This window comes from Carassius auratus, chromosome 16 (genome assembly GCF_003368295.1).
Source record: "Carassius auratus strain Wakin chromosome 16, ASM336829v1, whole genome shotgun sequence".
Lineage (NCBI taxonomy): Eukaryota > Metazoa > Chordata > Actinopteri > Cypriniformes > Cyprinidae > Carassius > Carassius auratus.
The window spans coordinates 5612144-5632336 of NC_039258.1; the positions used below are offsets into that span (position 1 = coordinate 5612144).

Here is a 20193-nt window from a genome sequence, read left to right on the forward strand (position 1 = left end):
AACAGAAATAATTTTTAGCATTATAAATATTTTAACTGCCACCTTTGATCTATTCTTAAAACTTTTGGAAACTAATTATGAAAATCGTTTTAATAATTATATTCATTCATAAATATATATTGTTTATAAATAATTATAACACAGAATTAAGTATACCATTTCAATATTTATTGTGTGAAAATAATTTCTATACATTTTTCAACCATAACATTTACTAGTTGGTGTTGGTTCCACTACAACAATTTTTTGCCCTATTTTCCTCCCTATATTGTGTTAAAAACATTATATTACACGTGAGATTAGATATGAGGTAAAATTAAAGTAAATTTCATAATATCTAGAATATTTTATTATGTCTCTCTGTGTTATTTCCAATTAGTCAAATTATGCAAAAATTGCAGAAGAATTATTAATTATATTTTGCATATATAAAATTCTAGCTGTGAGTTTGCCAGTTCCAACACAGAATGTTATAAGACACAATAGATAATTTGAGATATGGAGTTGTTCTTGTTTCAGAACAAATAATAAAAAGCACCATGAAAGTGAGCCAGTTTTGCATGTACAACTTACATTTCTTAAGAAAATGTAAACATTTATTTATTTTTTTATGTTGACCTAAATAGAATTGAAAAGCTTAATAAAGATTTATGAGATAATTAAACCATGATTAAATCTCTTGTGGCTTGTCGTGGTTGTTCGCTCTGCTCCGTTTCGTTGAAAGGCACAGAGGAGCAAGAGTGCTCTCCTGCTGCTCACTCCAGTTGGTGACATTTTACACTGACCCCTGGTGCTGTCCAGTGTTCTGGTTTGTGATGACGCAACACTTCAGACAGAGTGACAGTGGCACAGTTGTGGCTGAGCTGCAGGGTGTTTGACTGCGAAATGTGTCTGGGTCAAAGACGACAGCATCCTGGTTGATTCAGCCTCCTGGGATCCTGATTTGTTCAAAATAAGGAAAAGGATTTTATTTTCTGCTCTGGTCTGCAGGGAAAATACTGCACTCCCCATGCATGAAAGCATGATTAAAATAGCCAAAATATTAAATCAGTGAATATGCAAGGCATTTCAATTGCGAGGAAATCTGCAGAGCTTTGTTTGGACCTGAGGATATTCCACAGACATGAAAAGCATCGCTGCTGTGTCTGCAGGGTGGTCATCTGTAGTGTCTGCCCACAGCACTTATCCAATTATATGGCAAAGGCTAATGACCAAAGTTACCATTCTCTCTCCTCTGCTAGTTCAGCTTTCTGAAGTTGTGACTGTTTAATGGCATCTCCTCTGATTTGGACTCAGTGGTCTGGTATATGGATTTCAGGTCTTGTTCATGCAATCCTGCCAATCACAACAATAAGCCAGAGTCCTAAACAGGTGGGACAACAGGGTTTGTGCGCCGTTTCAGCATGTTGTTCAGTTCCAAATTAGTTCCAGAATGTAATTTAAATTCAAACTGATGTAGAAGACTTTAAATCAATTAACACATTTTTTTAACTAGTTTGTCAAAATATGCACTACCATTCAAACATTTGTTAGTATGTATGTACGTATGTTTAAAGAAATTCATAATTTTATTAAGTAAGGATGCATTAAAATCATCAAATGTAACAGAGAGTAAAGACATTGTTGCAAAAAAAACGTATCACCTTTTCCACACAAAAAAAATTATATATATAACATAATAATAAGAAGAAAGTTTCTTGACAATGAAGACAGGAGTAATGATGCAAAAAAATCGGCTTTGCCATCACAAGAAATATTACATTTAAAAATTACTATTAACATAGAAAAATAATTTTAAAGTGTAATACTATTTCACAATATTACTGTTTTTGCTGTATATTGGATCAAATAAATGCTGAGCATTAAGAGACTTCTCTAGTAGACTTTGGTAGTGTATTTATTCGTATTTAGTTTATATATATCATATTAATACATTAGCTTGTTGAACATTAGAAAATATTTAATGTTTATCATACAACAGCTGGGGCAAGTGAGTCACTGAATCATTAATTCAACTGATTTGTTCATTTATAAACATTGATTCATTTAAAAAAAACCTGCTAAGTGTTGATTGCAAGTTGCTAGCAAAATTTAAATGAAAGAACTTTTAATTTCTTGCCGCTTTATCGCACCTGGTTAGGACACATTGAAGAAAGTATTCAGCTGCCTACATAAAGTTTGTTTTAATTTGTTTATGGTCTTGCTAAATAGGGACAGTTTGTTTCCTTGGCTCCTAAAGATATTTCTTGCACACTCTTATTTCACAGCACATCTGTCAAGCCAAAATAATGGCAAAACACACAAGTCCAGATATCAGCACTGTATAAATAATTCATCAGTTCACACAGTAAATCATTTTATGTAGAGTTTATGCGTTTGCGTTGTTATCTGTCACTTTCTCAATCTGTCTCTTTCTCTCGCTCGATCATCTCTCACTTTCTCTCTCTCTGGACCATATCTGATCAGATCTCCTAGCGGGTGCCGTCTGCCCCCATCTGCCTCAGACTGCCTTGATCCATGTTCCCCACGGAGCTTGCCATCATTAATATCGCTTTCAAATGTGTGTTATGAAAAAAGCCCACTGGTTCTCACCCGCACCTGCTGTCGGTGTTGTTGGGTGATGCTTGGGCAGAGAGGGAGAGACACAATGTCTTTAGAGACTTTGAGCTAATGGACAACATGTTGAAACAGATGTGGAATACAACATTCATGATCCATAATGTGGAAATAAAGCATTATATGTATGTGAGAGGAGATGAGGATGTATCGTTTGTAGGTTTTGTAGCGTTTTCTTTCAATTTTGGCTAATAAAGCCATTGGTTGTGATCATTATTTTTGTATGCAAAATACTCATAGAAAAACCTCTGCTGTAAAGACAGCTTGTTTAGTCTTGGTCTGGGCTGATGGCCCAGAATAGTTGTGTTTATAATAATGAAGGATGGCTTTTAATTTAAGATAGATAGTTCACCAAAAATGATAATCCTAATCCTTTTTGCAAACCAATTAAATCATATTTATCATGTTTTAATGCATTCATTTCAGTTTCTGTGAATTTATTCCTACAAATATCAGAGCTGACTTGGTGAAAACTAACTTTTTTTAGTGATGACACTTGCCTTTTAATTATTCATAATGTATTCAGTGCTGTAACAAATGCACTGATTTGTAAAACGGATTCAGGGACTAACTGTAAATGTGGTGTGCAGGTAAGCAAACACTGTAGATCAACATAATTTAATACTCTGATTTTAATTAAGACCGCTTGAAGGCACATTTATCTCACTGTTTGTGGTAAATTACTCTCTAAACTTTGCTCTCCATTATGAGTTTCACTTACTAGCTTTCATCTGTTTTCTTCTAATAGGTGGAGAGCTCCAGCTACAGTGTTGGATCAAAGACGACGTCTACGGCTTCCGGGCCATGAGTAGTTTTAAGGGCCAGGATGTGGAAAAACAAGGCATCAAGCTGCCAAGAAAATGGATTGATTCCAATGATAAAGTAAGTTCAGTTTCACATTTACTCCTTTTTTTTTTTACCAGTGAAAAATTTTTAGGGAATGTTCTTTGTAGCTGTAACTTGTTAAGCAACTACTCATAGTTTACAATAGATTAGCTACATTCAAGCTAACCAGTAACAAAAAGTAGCTAAATACATTGAAAAGTTTCGGGTCAGTAAGATTTTGAAGAAAGAATTCTCTTAAGCTCAAGAAGGCTGCATTTATTTAATCAAAAATAGTAACAGTGAGATTGTGAAATATCATTACAGTTTAAGTGAATTTATTTTAAATATTTCAAAATGTAATTTATTCTTGTGACGCAAAACTGGATTTTCAGAATCTTCCCTCAAATGCTGATTTGCTGCTCAATTAATATTTCTTATTACTATCATTGTTGAAAACAGTTGTGCCGCTTAATATTTTTGGGGAGACAATGATTGTTTTGTTTTTTCAGGATTCTCTGATGAATAGAAAGATCAAAAGAACAGCACTTTTGTAACAATATAAAAGTGTGTAATGGCAAACTTGAAAATATGAACTTAGTGTTTAGTGAAAAGTGTTTGATTATTGCTTCAGCTGCTGGAAAGCTTGTTTCTGAAAAGCTACTCTACTTCAAAAAAAAAAACCTAAACAATAGATGATACCAAAAACATAGTAGTGTCACTACTTTTAGTTACTTGTCCTTGTCTTAGTAAGTGTTGTTTACAGTAGTGCTGATGGGTTATGATGTTAACTGCTATTGTTTAATCTTTTCTTTTAGCCAAACTTGTTTCTTTTCTGACTTCTTTTTCCATTCTTGATGGTAGATCCCCACAGACCGTACGATGGTTGTGGGAGGAAGAGACACTAACGATCCCCCAGGAAGTCATTCGAGAAAACGGCGTCAGCGCTATGTGGAAAAGGACGGCAAGTGCAATGTCCACCATGGAAACGTGCGCGAAACCTACCGTTACCTGACGGACATCTTCACCACACTCGTGGACTTAAAGTGGCGCTTCAATCTGCTGGTCTTCACACTGGTCTACACCACCACCTGGGTGTTTTTTGGCTTCATTTGGTGGCTCATTGCCTACATCCGTGGAGACCTGGACCACGCTGATGACAACGAGTGGACACCATGTGTCTATAACCTCAATGGCTTTGTCTCAGCCTTCCTTTTTTCCATCGAGACCGAGACCACCATTGGTTATGGCTACCGTGTCATAACGGACAAATGCCCCGAGGGCATCATCTTGCTTCTGGTGCAGGCCATCTTAGGCTCCATCGTCAATGCCTTCATGGTGGGCTGCATGTTTGTGAAAATCTCACAACCAAAGAAACGTGCCGAAACGCTCATGTTTTCTAACACAGCTGTGATATCCATGCGGGACAGCAAGTTGTGTTTGATGTTCCGCGTTGGTGACTTGCGTAACTCGCACATTGTGGAGGCCTCCATCAGGGCAAAGCTCATCCGCTCTAAGCAGACCAAGGAAGGAGAGTTTATCCCCCTAAACCAGACGGACATCAACATGGGCTTTGACACAGGGGACGATCGGCTGTTCCTGGTGTCACCGCTGATCATTTGCCATGAGATCAACAATAACAGCCCCTTCTGGGACATCTCTCAGGAGCAACTGGCGCGAGAAGAGTTTGAAATAGTGGTCATTCTTGAAGGAATGGTGGAGGCTACAGGTGAGAGTAGATCATGGAGAATGTGAGAGTGAAGGGGCGAATGTTACACAGTTAAACATTTCTCCGTTGACCTCCATTCAACAGCTGACATGTTTTTTGGTAATATAATAATTTTTGCAAGCAAGATCACAAATATTTGATTATTATAATCTGTCTTTAACCAATGCTCAGTTTAAAGTGTAAACATAAACTTCTCCCTTGACTGCCATTTAGGGATATTATAGTTACCAACTACAAATGACAGCCCTAGTCCTCATTTACTTTCATTATACTGAAAGGGGTTCCCAGAATCTTCTTTAAAAATTTTCATTTTGTATTCCATGGTAGAAAAAAAAAGTTTATAGAGTATGGAAAAACATGACTGTGAGTAAATGTTTTCTAAAGTGATGCTGGATGCACAGGCCAAGTTACTGCCTTTGAGATGAATGGGAATGGATGGCTCTCTCCAGGTATATCAGAGCTCTTTGGATGAGTCAGGAGTATTTAAATGGGTGTTGCCTGCAAGTCAGACATGAAAAGTGACCAGATTTACAACCGTTCCCCTGGTAACTCAATGCTGACAGCAGGGCGTGATGTGGTATTTTCATGGGATTCACTAATTATATTGACAGTGAATTCATGTGACAGCAGTTGCAATTACACTATGCTAATTAGCTTTTGCATTGTGCTCTGTGTCAGTATAGACAGATATTGCTGCCTGCGTGGAGCTGAAGGATGGAGGACTCTTGAGATGTCTCTCAGTAAGACAAGCTCATGGCCTGTCAATAGTAAACCCTCAGGGAAATTAGCGAGTGGAAGACAGTTGAAAGAATTATAATGCAATTCAACCTCATGCACACATAAATGCACACACATGCTCACAAACATACTCTCTCCTACATCTAAAATAATGTATTATTGCTCAGGAGTGGGATGCAGTAGATGGAGTAGATTGATTCAGTCCACAATCATCACTTGTTTAGTGCAGTTATACTTTTTTTGTCTCACATCTGACATTCAAGAGCATCCCACTTTCAGTCGATATAGGTTTAACCAGTCTATTATTAGAAAAAAGCAGGATAACAGTAAAAGAATCAGTATTCGAAAATGATACCAAAGTATTCAGGTCAGGATTTTACCTCAAGGCTAACGACATTGGAAAATTATAAAGAATAATTATTGGTTTCATAAATAAAGCCCTTTTGGGGCTTTAAAGTGATACGTAATGGAGGTTTAGGATTGGTAGTTCTGCCAATCATGGTAATACCATCAGGGAGACGAGTAATGAACAGAGAGTCCACGTCAAATAACAAATATAATTGTTCTCATAGCTATTCTAGTTTGAATCTCAACCTGAACAACAACTCATTCTTAAAGAGATGGTTTACTGAAAAATCCTTGAGTTGTTCCAAACCTTTACAAGTTTCTTTCAAAGATACTTTGAAGAATGTTGGTAACCACACAGTTAATAGGCATTGACTTCCATAATATTTTTTGCCATACTATGGAAGTCAATTGCTACCATCAATGTCAAAATAAATTATTTTGTGCTAAGCAGAAAAAAGAAACTCATACAGGTTTCAAACAACTAGAAGGTGAGTAAATATTCAATAATTTCAATAATTCAATAATAATAATTATTATGTTGGCTTGGCAACAAGCCAACATACTGTTATGCTATTTAAACTTCTTCTTTTTCCTCTTTTTCTTATTATTATTTTTCTGACAGAAATTCTAAACGCTACTCCTCCTAGGGCTTTAAAGCCACAAGCCCCAAACTCGGCAGACACCTGCGGGATAGAGCGGTGCTGGTTGCTATATCTTTTCAGACTGATCAGACTTAAAGTTTTTTTTTTATTAATTTTTAAATGTCAAAATACATTACCCATAGACTTACATTGTCTGAGAAAAATTGCGCCCCTAGTTGCAATAACCGAGATTAAAGGGAGGAGTCGGGTTTCGTTTCACTTTTAAACCGGTTAAAAATACCAAGTAAATAATACAATTTCCCTCAAACTGACAAGCTAAACCAACATATCTGATTATTACAGGGGTTAGGGCTCATTAATAATTGATTTCTGGGCAGAGAGCAGTCGAGAGAAGAATCACGGCTGCTCATCTCAGGCTGTCTCCACGGAGCTCACAACGAGCGAATTCATTCTTATTTAAGACCTTTTAAAACGGCGATTGCACGCAATCCACACGTTAGAACACACCAAGAGCTAAATTCAGATGTTTCTGAACTGTTTAAAGTAATAACATGATATATTCGCGGCAGCCAAATGTCCGCGAGCTCCCGATGTATTTCTCTGAACACTTGAAGTCCACATGACAGCCGCGTTTCGGGGCAAGATCGGACAAATAATAAGAGGCTACACATTTCATTCACACTGACAAGCTAAACCAACATATGTTATTATTACCGGGTCGGATCTCATTTATAAATTATGTCTCTGGCCAAAGAACAGCGAGAAAGACGAGAGAGAAATGAGCCCTTCATCAGCATTTTTTAAGGGCTTCCAAAAATAATATCACAGCGAATTGCACTAATCCACCCATTAGAACACAACAATAGCAGAATTCAGGTGTTTTTTAACTGTTTATGTGGGCAAAATGAAATATAATTTGACAGCGTGATACAGCTTATGAATACTTGATGTCTGGGCAGAGAGCAGTCAGAAAGACGAGAGAAGAATCACGGCTGCTCAGCTCAGGCTGTCTCCACGGAGCTCACAACGAGCGAATTTATTCTTATTTAAGACCTTTTAAAACGGCGATTGCACGCAATCCACACGTTAGAACACACCAAGAGCTAAATTCAGATGTTTCTGAACTGTTTAAAGTAATAACATGATATATTCGCGGCAGCCAAATGTCCGCGAGCTGGCGATGTATTTCTCTGAACACTTGAAGTCCACAGAGAATTTACAGCCTTTCGCATTAAAACACTGCAGCGAAACGGCACAAAACAATTAGAATAATATATTATATGGTTTTAAAGTAGTTTTGGCCACTGTCACGCTGGTCTTAGCTGGTTTCTAACTGAATCATCATGCTGAACGTCACAGATGAGCTAGCGATGTATTTCTCTGAACACTTGAAGTACACATTTACAGCCTTTCACATTAAAACACTGCAGCGAAACGGCACAAAACAATTAGAAGAATATATTACACATATGAAAATGAGTGTTTATATGTGCTTGTGAGATTTCTCTGTCAGGCTTAACGTCGCAGCAATTGCTCAGCGTTGCATAACATGGTAAAGCAGGGAGCTACACTGAGACCAAAAGGGTCGCATGCATCACTGATTATTTTTGTACCTACTTATGTGTTATGCTATGATTTAATATGACCATTTATTAAAACAGAAATGTGTATTTTAAGAATACGTTTTATAACGTGCTCCGAGCATTCAACACATCAAGTTGGCTTCAGCCCCGCGCTGCGGGAAACTGAACTGAGCAGCTGATGGCGCGTGTGCACGAGAGAGAGCCGCGCGTATCGCGGACAGGGACAGCAACACTGAACAGAGCTGTCGTTCAGGACGTTCACTTCCTCCTGGACCTGAACGAACAAATTCAAATCGCAGTTTAAATAAACAGAAAAAAGAGCGAAAAGCAAAAGAGCTCAATTCAGCAGCGCGGTGTTGTTCAGGGAGCAGATGCGTCTCAAAGTCTTCTTGCTTTTGTACCGACAACAAATACATACAAAATATGTCGAAATACCCGTGTTGGAAAGTGTGTTCGAATAAGTATGTGGTTATGTCTTAAGTGAAAGTAAAGATTTGCAAAAAAAAAATCGGATGTGTATCATCATAATGGATGCGTTTGTCTCTTAAAGGGACCGCGCCTAATTTACTAGCTCTGCTGTCAGAGTCTTTAATGTATGAAAATGAAAGTAAATCACTCACTGCTCTTGACTGAATTACCTTGTAGTACAAGAATTTATCCAAAGTCAATCCAAAAATAAGATAGAATTGTTTTACTAGTGGGTGCAGGCCACTAGTTCATTTATGTAAGTGAGTATGGCAAAATAGTGATCTGTGAAATATTATACCCACTAATTCTTCATACAGTAGGCTACCAGTGAAATTGATTTAAAAAAAATAATAATTAAGGACCTGCCCATGTTTTGCTTAAGTGTTTCTTTCTTTAATTGTTAATGCAACCTTTTCACACCACAGACTGAACCAAATTAAGCATTTTTTGCTTGGTAACTGTTCAACAAAGTATTGATAGTTGTGTAAATATTGTCATACTGACAGTCTGAAGTTTTGGTTGATTCCATTACATATCTTTTTATCAAAGTTATCCGACATTATCAAGATGAATTTGTTCTGAGTTATTGTCATATATTATTACCAGTTTCTAAACTACAGCAAATAAACTGTGATTATGTGAGAAATGTTGAAGGTGTCTGAATACATTTTGGTTTGATTGTGTATTTTATCTTACAGTGAAGACTATGCAGTGCTATTTTATATTAACAAAAACAAACTTAAAAAAAGTAAACATTATGTAAATAGCACAAATAAATAAATAGAATGAACATACAGTACAAATTAAACAATTTTAAACAGTGTGTAACTGCATCATCTATACAAACCATTGTGCTTGGACCCCTTATGATCTCCTTGATTTAAAATGCATTGTTTCAGTAATCTTGTGTGTCGTTGCCCACAACGCAACGGTGGCAGGACTGTGAAATACATACACGAGAAAAATAGGCATGACTTATTTCACATCCAGCTAGACAACCCTGTCATAGCTGTTATCATAGCCCAGGCTTTTTATTAAAAAAAGAAAACAGCAAGGGAGCATGGAAAAAGACTGTTGCAGGTGTATTTTTTATGGCATTATTATGTGTATTAATTTTGCAGCGGGGCAACTCAATGTTGGGCACACAAGTACTTTGGCTCTTTTGCTCCATGGCCAAGATGGCCAAGCCAACATCAAAGTTAGTTCTCTAACTTTTAATTCTAGTTATTATTATTATCTTTACATATCCCTCATGAGGGAAATTTTTTGGGGCAATACAGATAGACCACGTAACAATATTCCTGCATTTGAAAGCAATCGTGTTTGTGTCCTTATGTCTTTCACATTTGAGTTTAATAATCCCGTTGCCAAAGGAACAAAATACTTCTTATAGCGTATATATCTGAACCTCCGTGCAGTAACAACAACCATATGGAAATAGTTCAAACTCTGCATAAAGCACATGGTTCAAAAAGCCTTTTTCCTTGCCTGCCTGGGAACAATTTTGCTAAAAGTAGATTGTAGAGGTGGATAAACCCCCATACCGACCACCTTAATTACAGTATGCACCAAGCGGTTCACCTCAGATAAAGAAGACTGTCAGGTTACCAAACCAGGCCACCCATACAACAAAATAGACTCAATACAGGCATGATACAGGCAAAACATTAACATAACCCTTTGTGTAACCCCAAAAAGTCTGAGCCTCCATAAAAATAATTCACTTTCCAACACAGATAATCTACATGCACCTCCCATGAAAGCTAGTCATAAATAAATACACTGTAAAAAGTGCTACACCCACACAGTAGGTTTTATATATTTTAAATAGTTGTAATCTAGTTTATTTTATTTGTTTTATACTAAAAAGTATAAATATACTTCCTCTTTACTTAAAATATATCACTTTTTACATAACAATATATTTTAAGTAAAACAATAGCAATTTATTTGGGTAGCTTTTTGTATGAGTTTGTTGTGTACAAGAAATGTTATAAAAGTGAGTTGAAATACACAATTTATTTGAGCAGCTGTCGATGTGGCATGTGTGTTCATCAAACTTAAATATTTGAAATAAAAAACACATAAAAATTAAGTTGGATTTATCCCTTTTTCACTGGCGGGGACTTTCCAAGGCAGATGCTTCCTCGGCACTTCAACTGTTTGAAAGCTGCAGCGGATCTAAATTTCACTGACTGATTAACACGGTAAGATTTTGGCAAGTTTTGGCAATTTATTAGTGATGTAAAGTCACGAAAAATCGTTCACTCAACTAGGAAGCTAAAGTAAGGTTTGCAAATTGTGCTGTATAGCTAGCTATCCTGCACACATGGCAAGCTAAGTTGGCTACACAGTGCTAAGCAGTGAAGTCTTGTATGCAACGATCAGAAGACAACAGCAGTTAAGACCGTGTTGTTAATATGAAATTAAACAAGTGCTTTAGTAATGCCTATTATGTTTTAAGACTACTTTGGCTTTAATTTTACCAATAATATCACTTTTAATCGTTAGTTAGCGTTAACTTACCCTGTTAACTGCCATTCACATTTTTGAACATAGACTTGAAAGTGCATGATCCAAACCTATAATTCACGACTGAAAACATTTTGTAACATGATTTTGATGTACAAATGTTAACTAAAGTGTGATGGAGAAAAAGGCAACAAAGAAGACATATATATATATATATTTCAAAGTGCTGTGTACTGTAAATAAAGGTGACTTGACTTATTTAATTTCATCTTAATAACACAGTCTCCGGTGGGGCATGCAGCTGTCGTGGGGTCCTTGTGTTATCAGCAAGCAGAGTTGTAAGTGCATTTGATAGCACTGGCTCAAAACCATAAAACTATTTTTAACCTGTTACTTAAATATTTTACATTTACCACTTGTTTTTAAACTTATTCTAACATGCATATTTTTTCTGTCTTTAGGTAACCAAGCGTTTTTGTTACCTGGGGTCTTCAGATACAGGTAAGAAAAACTTCAGAATAGATACAGTTAAAGCTATAATTATTCCCAGGTAAGTAAAACATAGGTAAAATTGCAAACAATAGTGTTGGCTCCATACAATTACATTTCTGAAATAGGTTTTATGTACCAACCACCAATAGAAGGCAGATATGATCACCTTTCTGCCTCCTACTACTGCACTAATAGAAGCTTGATTCATACTGATAAATACAGCCTACATGGTCAGTTAAATCTCAATTTTGTGAGATGCTGGTGATAGTGTGAGATCTTTTACAGTACAGTGGTAGTGGTGTATGTATAGTAGAACCTTTTACATCAATTGCATGGTTGAAATACAGAGGTTCTCTAATTTGTGATACTGTCATCAGGCAGTGAATTTTGATCAGATTTTACTTGTTGACAGGATCCGTCTGGCTATGTGGAGAAAAGGAGAGAAGTGGTACTGAGATGCCTGATTGAGTACATATGGGAGGGAAAGGAAGACCTCATCAGTGTCCACCATGTATGTACTGGGCTTAAAGCTACTTATCTAATTTCTGTCTGTATGTTATTACTATTGTGATGATATGGGGTAATTACTTTGTTCTTGAAATATATTTAATACAGTAATGTGATGACCAATAAGGTACAGGCAAGGAAAATTGCATTGTTTTATTGAAATGTATCCTTTGAACCAGAAAAGACAACACTCATGCTACAGTAGATCATGATAGTATAGTACCAACACTCTATGACATTGTCATGGTAGACTTCACTCTGGTCACATGCTCTAGTCAAAGTATCCATCTAGTATCCATCACCTTAAGCAACTAAAAAGTACAACTTTGACTTTGTGTCGTATCTGTCTTCTACCAGTCTGCTATATTCATCTCAATACCTGTTTGTCTGACCAAACTCTTGATTCTTTTTTGTCTCCCCAATAGAGTCATGATGAAACAGAGGTGCACGCTGAGCTTGGCAGTTCCCCACTGAAAATATACACGTGCCATCAGCCAAACACGATTGTGATTATCACAGTTGAAGGACAGCCCATGGTCAGAGGTGTGCCAAACCTGTAGAAAACCTCCTGTTTGGACTTGTCTATGCCCACAACCTCTAATATCACTCAAATCTGGTGTATACTTCTGAGATATATCACAGGCTCTTTGTGGGATTGGACCCTATGCATACTTTTGTATGTTTTGTAGGCACTGTTAAAAGTGACACTAGTTGACATTGAATAAATGTTATTGTCTTTAATCTGTCTTCCCATCTTTTTCTTCTTCAATTGAATTTGTAATTGTTATTGATAAAGTCTGTTTATGTAAAGTGATTTACTGTACTGCTTAGAATATAGACATTTAGATGTATTTTCTGAGGTAATAGCCAGGACTTAATTAAAATGTTTATTCACATTTGATTAGGTTAAATTTACTATGAGCATAAAGTTCATAAAACCTAACTAAAATGAGTACAGGTTACTTGTAGCAACACATAAATACGTTACATATACCAAGAAAATTAGGTTTATCTAACTGACTAATATAGCACTTATTAGTTAACTCAACTTGATTTTGTTGTGTTTGAATTAAGTAATTTTACAGAGTTTATTATACTTGAAAAAGGCTGCAAGTTGACTCAACTTAAAACATCCAATGCAGCCACTTGCCTCACTTTTTATAAGTTTGATCTAGGTATTACTTTTTACAGTGTAGGTTTCCAAATACTTTTTGGGGCTGCTGTAGGAGCTAATAATATAGAGATAAGACAGTAGTGCGATATAAAATATTTTTGTACAAGATAACCTTGTCTTTTGGGCTCATTTTCAATCATAATAGGTGAATGGTTGCACACCAACTTAGGGTAAGAAAAGATGTCCTCCATTTATCTAACATTGATTACAAGATTGTGTTCTTTACTCCACGTAACAAAGTTGGCAGTCTCTTTGGCATAATGTTGAATGCACTTATCCCAATACAGAAGACCAAGAATAAAATAAAATTTTACAACAACATTCCCAGGATGGTGACTCCTGTACTTATTAGTGTACAGTGTAAATAACAATGGTGAACATACCCCTGGGGAACTCCAATACTGGTAGACCTACATTCAGAAAGAGTCCGATTCTAACTTGCTGGGTCCTACCTGTGAGAAACAAATGAAACCAAAGAACATTGTATGGATTAACAGCCATACTATTTAGTTTGGAGAGCATAAGGTGTGATTGCACTGTGTTAAAAGCAGAATTCAGATCAAGAAAGAACAACCTAGCATTAGCATTGGGATCCTTTTACAACATGATGCACCACAGTAAGAACAGCATCATCAGTGCCCCTATTAACTTGACAGGAAACTGATAGGGATCAAGATGAACCTTAGCCTATTCCTTAAGCTTCTACACCATAATCCTCTCCAAACACTTCATCACAACACAAGCCAAGGCAACTAGGTGATAATCGTCATACTCTTGGGGACTGGGTATCTTAGAAACAGGTATTATAATTGATTTTTTATAAATATCTGGAATCCTGTTTAAATCAGCGGACCTCTGAAAGATGTCCACCATGCAGAGGATAGTTCATTTGCAAAGGTTTTCAGTAAAAAAGCAGAAAAACCATCCGGCCCAGTTGCCTTTGTAATGTCAAGACATTTAAAAGCCCTGACAAAATCATCCAATCTAATCTGGGGTTTAGAGACACAATCATCAATCCTCACAGCCTCCAATACATCACTGCAGTCATAAGAATTAACATGAAATCTGCAATAAAATTAATGGTAAGAGTTTGCTAATGGTGACTTGATTTTAGCAGTATATGCATTAAAAATAATCTCATAACACTTGTCCAAAATATTGTATTACAGATGACATATTGTTGAAACCCAGGAAGAAATCTCCTAATTAGCTGCTTAATAATAATGAGTAAGGCCATTGTTAAGTTTGGGTAGGATTAGGGATATGGAATATGGTTATGTGCTTTATAGGTACTAATAATAAGCCATTATTTTAATAGGCATGCTAATAAGCAACTATAGTTAATAGTGAGAATTGGTCCCTTTACCAAAGTGTTACTGAAAAAAAAGAAGCATTTAAACATGAAGTCAATTGGACAAAGCAAAGGGGGTTGAATGAATGACATATTTTTATAGACCAGAACTCAGAATTTTTTTTGCATTTTAGCACTTCCATTTCCATTTTGTCAAATTTTATCTATTTTTTCTTTTTTGGTTAAATGCCTAAAATGCCAGACATTTTCACATTTACTCTACAACATAAAAATAAAACAGTGATTTTTACAGGTTTTATGTGTCTTGAAAAAATGTAGTTCCTACAGCTACAGAGGTTGTCGGGGGCATTTAGACAACATCAAGCCGAACAGAAAAAGATCATCTACTCACTAGTCCACTTTCACATCATTATTGTGTTTCTGATCTCACTCTTGCAAACTATTCTAATTCAAACTTTCAGGAACAATGTTTTTAAAATAAAGAGTTGATGGAAGCTTACTGGTGAAGACGTTAAAGTCATGTGACTGTGGTGTTGTTTGTTTATAGTGTATGTTTAGCCTTTTACTTCTGCCGATTGTATTGAGGCTTCAAAATTCAGAAAAGTTGTTAATTTGTGAAGATTATCATGAACAGTACCTGTAAGAATAATACACTTTTTTTTTCTAAAAGCCAATGGAAAAAATCCTACTAGGTTTTTGTCAGAATGAACCAGGGTGATGCTAACTTCTGGTTTGACCTAAAAAAAACAGTGTTGGGGAAAGTTACTTGGGTTACACCTTAAAAAGGTAACTAATTACGTTACTTAGTTACTTTTTATGGAAAGTAATGTTACATTGCTTTTGCTTTACTTTAGTGTTACTTAATATGAGCAGCAAATGTAAAAGCCCATCACTGGACAAAAAGGTCATCACTCTGTTGCACTGGGACAAAAAGGCTAAAATACACTTATTGTTTCTTTAGTAAAAACAAAAACATAAACATTATATCTATTAAGCTTTATAGAAATTCTTATTAATCTTGTCTGTGCAAAGTTATATTACTCCTGTCATGACCAAACAGAAGAAATGACTTACATAACCACCCACCTAGAACATTAGTGTCAATACTAAAAATATGATTCAGACAACTTTACAGCTTTAATAACCTATCTGTATGAAACAATTAACGTGAAAAATCAAGCTGCACATTTCGACTTTTATTGCACCATAGACTTCCGTTATTTAAGACATGTTTTTATAAACTCGGGCAAGAAATGATAGTGAATATCATTGCACAGATGCTGTTGAGAGAGCTTAACATCTGTTAAACCTGCAACAGTCCCTTAAATAAAGCTTTTTAAACTGCCCACAGGGTGCTGCACTTAGCAGAACCTGTTTGGTGCAGCCCTCAGAGGCTTTGAGATGTTTTAAAACCACTTTCTTTTAATAAGTTAATGCTTCAGTTCCAGTGAGGCTTTGGTTGTACTTCTGCTTGGGTTCTAGTATACTTTCATGTCTTAGATTTTTCCTGGGTGGCTAACAAAGCATTTTGTTCACATTGAAATGGTTTGTAAATGAGCGGTTTAAAATGTCTGTATGGAGGCGTTTAAGTCAATTGCAGAGCACTATCAGTGAAAGTGAAGCTTCTCTTGCAGTAGCTTTCATTGATTATATAGTTGGATGCATACCCTGTGTGGTTATTGAACTACTGTACACTGGGAATCTCATGAATTTTGATGTGTTTGATGAATGATATCTGCTGAGTTTCCAAGATGTCATTTATATTCATTATGACAGCCTCTACCACTCTGTGTGTGTTTACTTGTGTGTGTTTGAAAGCGGTGGTAAAAGAGATGCTTGTTGAAAGTATGTTTTGTTGCTTTTTGTCACTGCACGTCTCTGGAGTTATTGATGCGGTTATTGGAGGTTCACTTCAGCAGATGATGAGAAAGTGTTCTATTTTTTGGCACTGTGCTCTTAAATATGCAGCAGTGCATGTGCATGCATGTCTGTACGTTTCACCGGAAATATGATAATATTAATTAAGCTTAAGAACATTCCTATTGGCATATTGAAAGGATCATTTACTTACTTTCAAAGGTCAAAAGCACAATTAAACAGTGACCTTTAGATATTTGAAAAAGACATAAAACAGTTCTTCAGGAAATGTTATAAAAGTGGTTTTAATAACCAATACTGAACTAATCAAAGTAAATACATAACCATATTATATATATAAATATCTCTGTCTGTCTGTCTATCTTATGTTTTATCTATCTTATGTTTTATATAATTATATATTTTTATAATAATTATTACATAATTATAATTATCTAAACTTTTAATATATTATAAACATAAGTAACATCAAACATTGTTTACATCATTGCATTAGATAACAGTTGATGAAAAAAATCTATATCTAATAAGATCTAATATTTACCTAACATGTATATATTTATAGTATTTCCTATAGTATATTAAATGTTAAAGAAATATGTCACAAGCACACTTCTCAAGCAATATGTTTTACTAAAAAAAGGTTTGTTAGGTTGTAAACAATATTTGGTGTTTAATATGAAAGGGAAAAATGAAGAAAAAGCAGTTGCTGTTTGAAATGAATCTTTTTTTTTTATCTAATGCAAAGCTTTTTACACATTATACATACATTTATAAAACTAGGCTTATGTTTTAAGTGTCTCAGTTCATTTTAGGACCACTATATATTCAAGTATTGCTCAAAATAATGAACTTTCCAAATGTTGCTCTTTGTCCTACTTTAGATTTAATTCATCAAGAGTCTCGCTTCTTCATGTCTCTAATTTTCGTGTCATGCATGAACTATTCATGGCTGTCCACACCATATTCATTTGGAATCAGCCTCCTCTCTTTTTACTGCTATTTTTGTTGACTTTTCTGTGTTCACAACCGTGTTTTTCCCACAGGAATGACATGTCAAGCCCGCAGCTCATACCTGAACTCAGAGGTGCTTTGGGGAGAACGTTTCACCCCTGTGCTGTCGCTGGAGGAGGGATTTTACGAGGTGGATTATGACACTTTCCACCACACCTACCCCACTCCAACCCCTTCCTGTTCTGCTCTGGAGCTTGCCGAACTGGCAAAGAAAGGGGAAGCTATCCCTTTGCCCCCTATTTCTCCTCCAGCAAACATGGGAGAGCCCCAAAGACCAGAGGAGATGACTGAGGAGGAGACCAAGGCAGAAGAAGAAGAAGCAGAAGATACTGTTAGCAATGGTGATTTGAACAGAATGGAGTGTGTGCAAGAATGAGTTCATGCATCGCAATTTCCAGTCTTTTGCTGCCCCTGTGTGGCAGATGGAAATATAAGGAGATACAAAAACTCACTTCAGCCGCATAAACTCCATATAAACTGAGGAATAGTTAAAAATCTATAGGTCTGCATTTTATCGTTGACCCCACACTGGTACTGTTATTAACTGTTTCCAAGAAGAAAATAACGTGCATAATGGTAAAGTTTTTAAACTTTAGGTGCACAAAACTTCCTTCATCTTGAATTTATTTAAAGATGTATATATTCACAGCTTTGTGCTGTGATTGCTTAACACGCTACTGAGCTTGCATCATTGCTTTGGAGGTTTAAAAGTATTTCAGATGGTGCTTATAGCTACACTACTTCATTTTATGAAAACTTGTTTCTGCCACAGGATAATGACACAGGGAATTGAGACTTCATCTCACAACTGACAACTGAAAAAAAAGTCAGAATTGTGAGCTATAAAGTCTGAATTGTGAGATTCTTAGGAAAAATAAGTAAATAACATAAAAAGTTGCAATTAACTTTATTTTTATTCCGTGAACAAACCAAAAATAATGTATGGATGCTTGTAATTGCGACTCATAATTCTAACTTCTTTCTCACATTTTGAATATAAACTGTGAATTGCAAGATATAAATTCATAGTTCTGAGGAGAAAAGAAACATGGTGTTAACTGGAAATTACAAGAAAAAAAGTAAGAATTGCAAGATGTAATAAAAAACAAACTGGATTGCGAGATGTAAACTCAAAATTGTAAGACATAAACTCTGAATTGCAAGGGATAAAAAAGATTTTTGAGATTTCTGAATTTATGTGATATTTTTTTTTTTTTTTGCATTTATCTCGTGACAGATTTTTCTGTGTGAAACTGCTGGTTAAAAAACAAACACACGTTTTTCATTTCATTAATGAAGGACATTGCATTCTCTATAAAGGATGTGTTGAATATGCACATAAAAATTGCACATCATGTCTGAAACTATGTAGAAAACTATAGAATATGATTTCTGAAACAAGTACCGGTAGATTTTCTGTGTTAGCAAACAGCGACCTCTGCTGTAAGCGGACCTCACAAACGACCAGACGGAAGGACGGAGTTTTGCCAAAGGCTTAATTGTTGGAAATAATTATTTAATTTCTTCGAATGACAGATATGTAACACTAAAAGTTGGATATTAACTCCCAACAAACAGAACGCACAATGTAATTGTTGTTATTTCATTTTATTTGAAATGTACTGTTGCTATTTGGTTCATTTAGTCATATTCATATCTGCTGTCTATCATTAATATTTCTGCTTGAGAAACACCCTCACTGTTATTTATAGCTCTTCTTTGTTTTTATTTTATTTTATTTATTTTATTTCTATTTTATTGTTTTGTTATTTTGAAGATTTAATCAAATGTTTGTTTTATTTTACAATAAAGTGATTAAAATAAAAGATTATTCTTCTCAACTTCTATGAGAATATGAAATAAGAATTATAATGTGAGACAATATATACAACCCCTTTCAAAAAAAAAAAAAAAGAAAGAAAAAAAAGGTTTTAAGAGTGAGATTAACTGGTCTCTAAACTACTAGAACTGAACTTTTAAGGAATATTGTATAATGTAAAGTACATTCGTCTACATTATCTCCTCCCTCAAAAGAAATTTCTTGCTGCAGAAACTGGAAACAATAACTTTTTTCCTAAAAAATGAGCTAATAAGCAACTGCACATGGTTTGGCCTTAATATTGAAACAAATGTTTTTGTTAACAATTTAATTGCAGAATTCAGCATGAAGTTATAGTCACCACCATTGCCTTATTGTATTTATATACTATTGTATTTCTTTCCTATCGTCCGTCTTTGTAAAGTGATTCCTTGTTAGTTAAGCCTGAGTCCTTTGAGTTTTGGTTTAAAGTCTGTGGAGACCTAGCTTGTTCTATTTGTCTGGACAAAACATGGTATTCTTTCAGTTTTGATATGTATAAAACACATACCAGTCAAAAGGTTTTGAACAGTAAGATTTTTTTTTTTTTTTTTTTTTTTTTGGAAAGAAGTCAACACAA

At 35.4% G+C, this 20193-nt stretch overlaps 1 protein-coding gene and 1 long non-coding RNA gene across 2 annotated transcripts in view; both read left to right on the top strand.

Annotated features, from left to right (window-relative positions):
* Positions 1–19461, top strand: part of LOC113115887 (G protein-activated inward rectifier potassium channel 4-like) — a 31321-nt gene extending 11860 nt beyond the window's left edge. The window contains exons 2-4 of the mRNA XM_026283600.1: positions 3365–3498; positions 4303–5167; positions 17788–19461. Of these exons, the coding sequence (XP_026139385.1) occupies positions 3421–3498; positions 4303–5167; positions 17788–18131 (1287 nt within the window). The 5' untranslated portion in view covers positions 3365–3420 and the 3' untranslated portion in view covers positions 18132–19461. The remainder of the gene's footprint in view (positions 1–3364; positions 3499–4302; positions 5168–17787) is intronic.
* LOC113115890 (uncharacterized) lies at positions 11834–13118 on the top strand. Its single transcript, XR_003293954.1, has 3 exons — positions 11834–11879; positions 12283–12381; positions 12803–13118. It is a non-coding gene; the product is annotated as an uncharacterized LOC113115890 (long non-coding RNA).
* Positions 19462–20193: the final 732 nt, after the last annotated feature.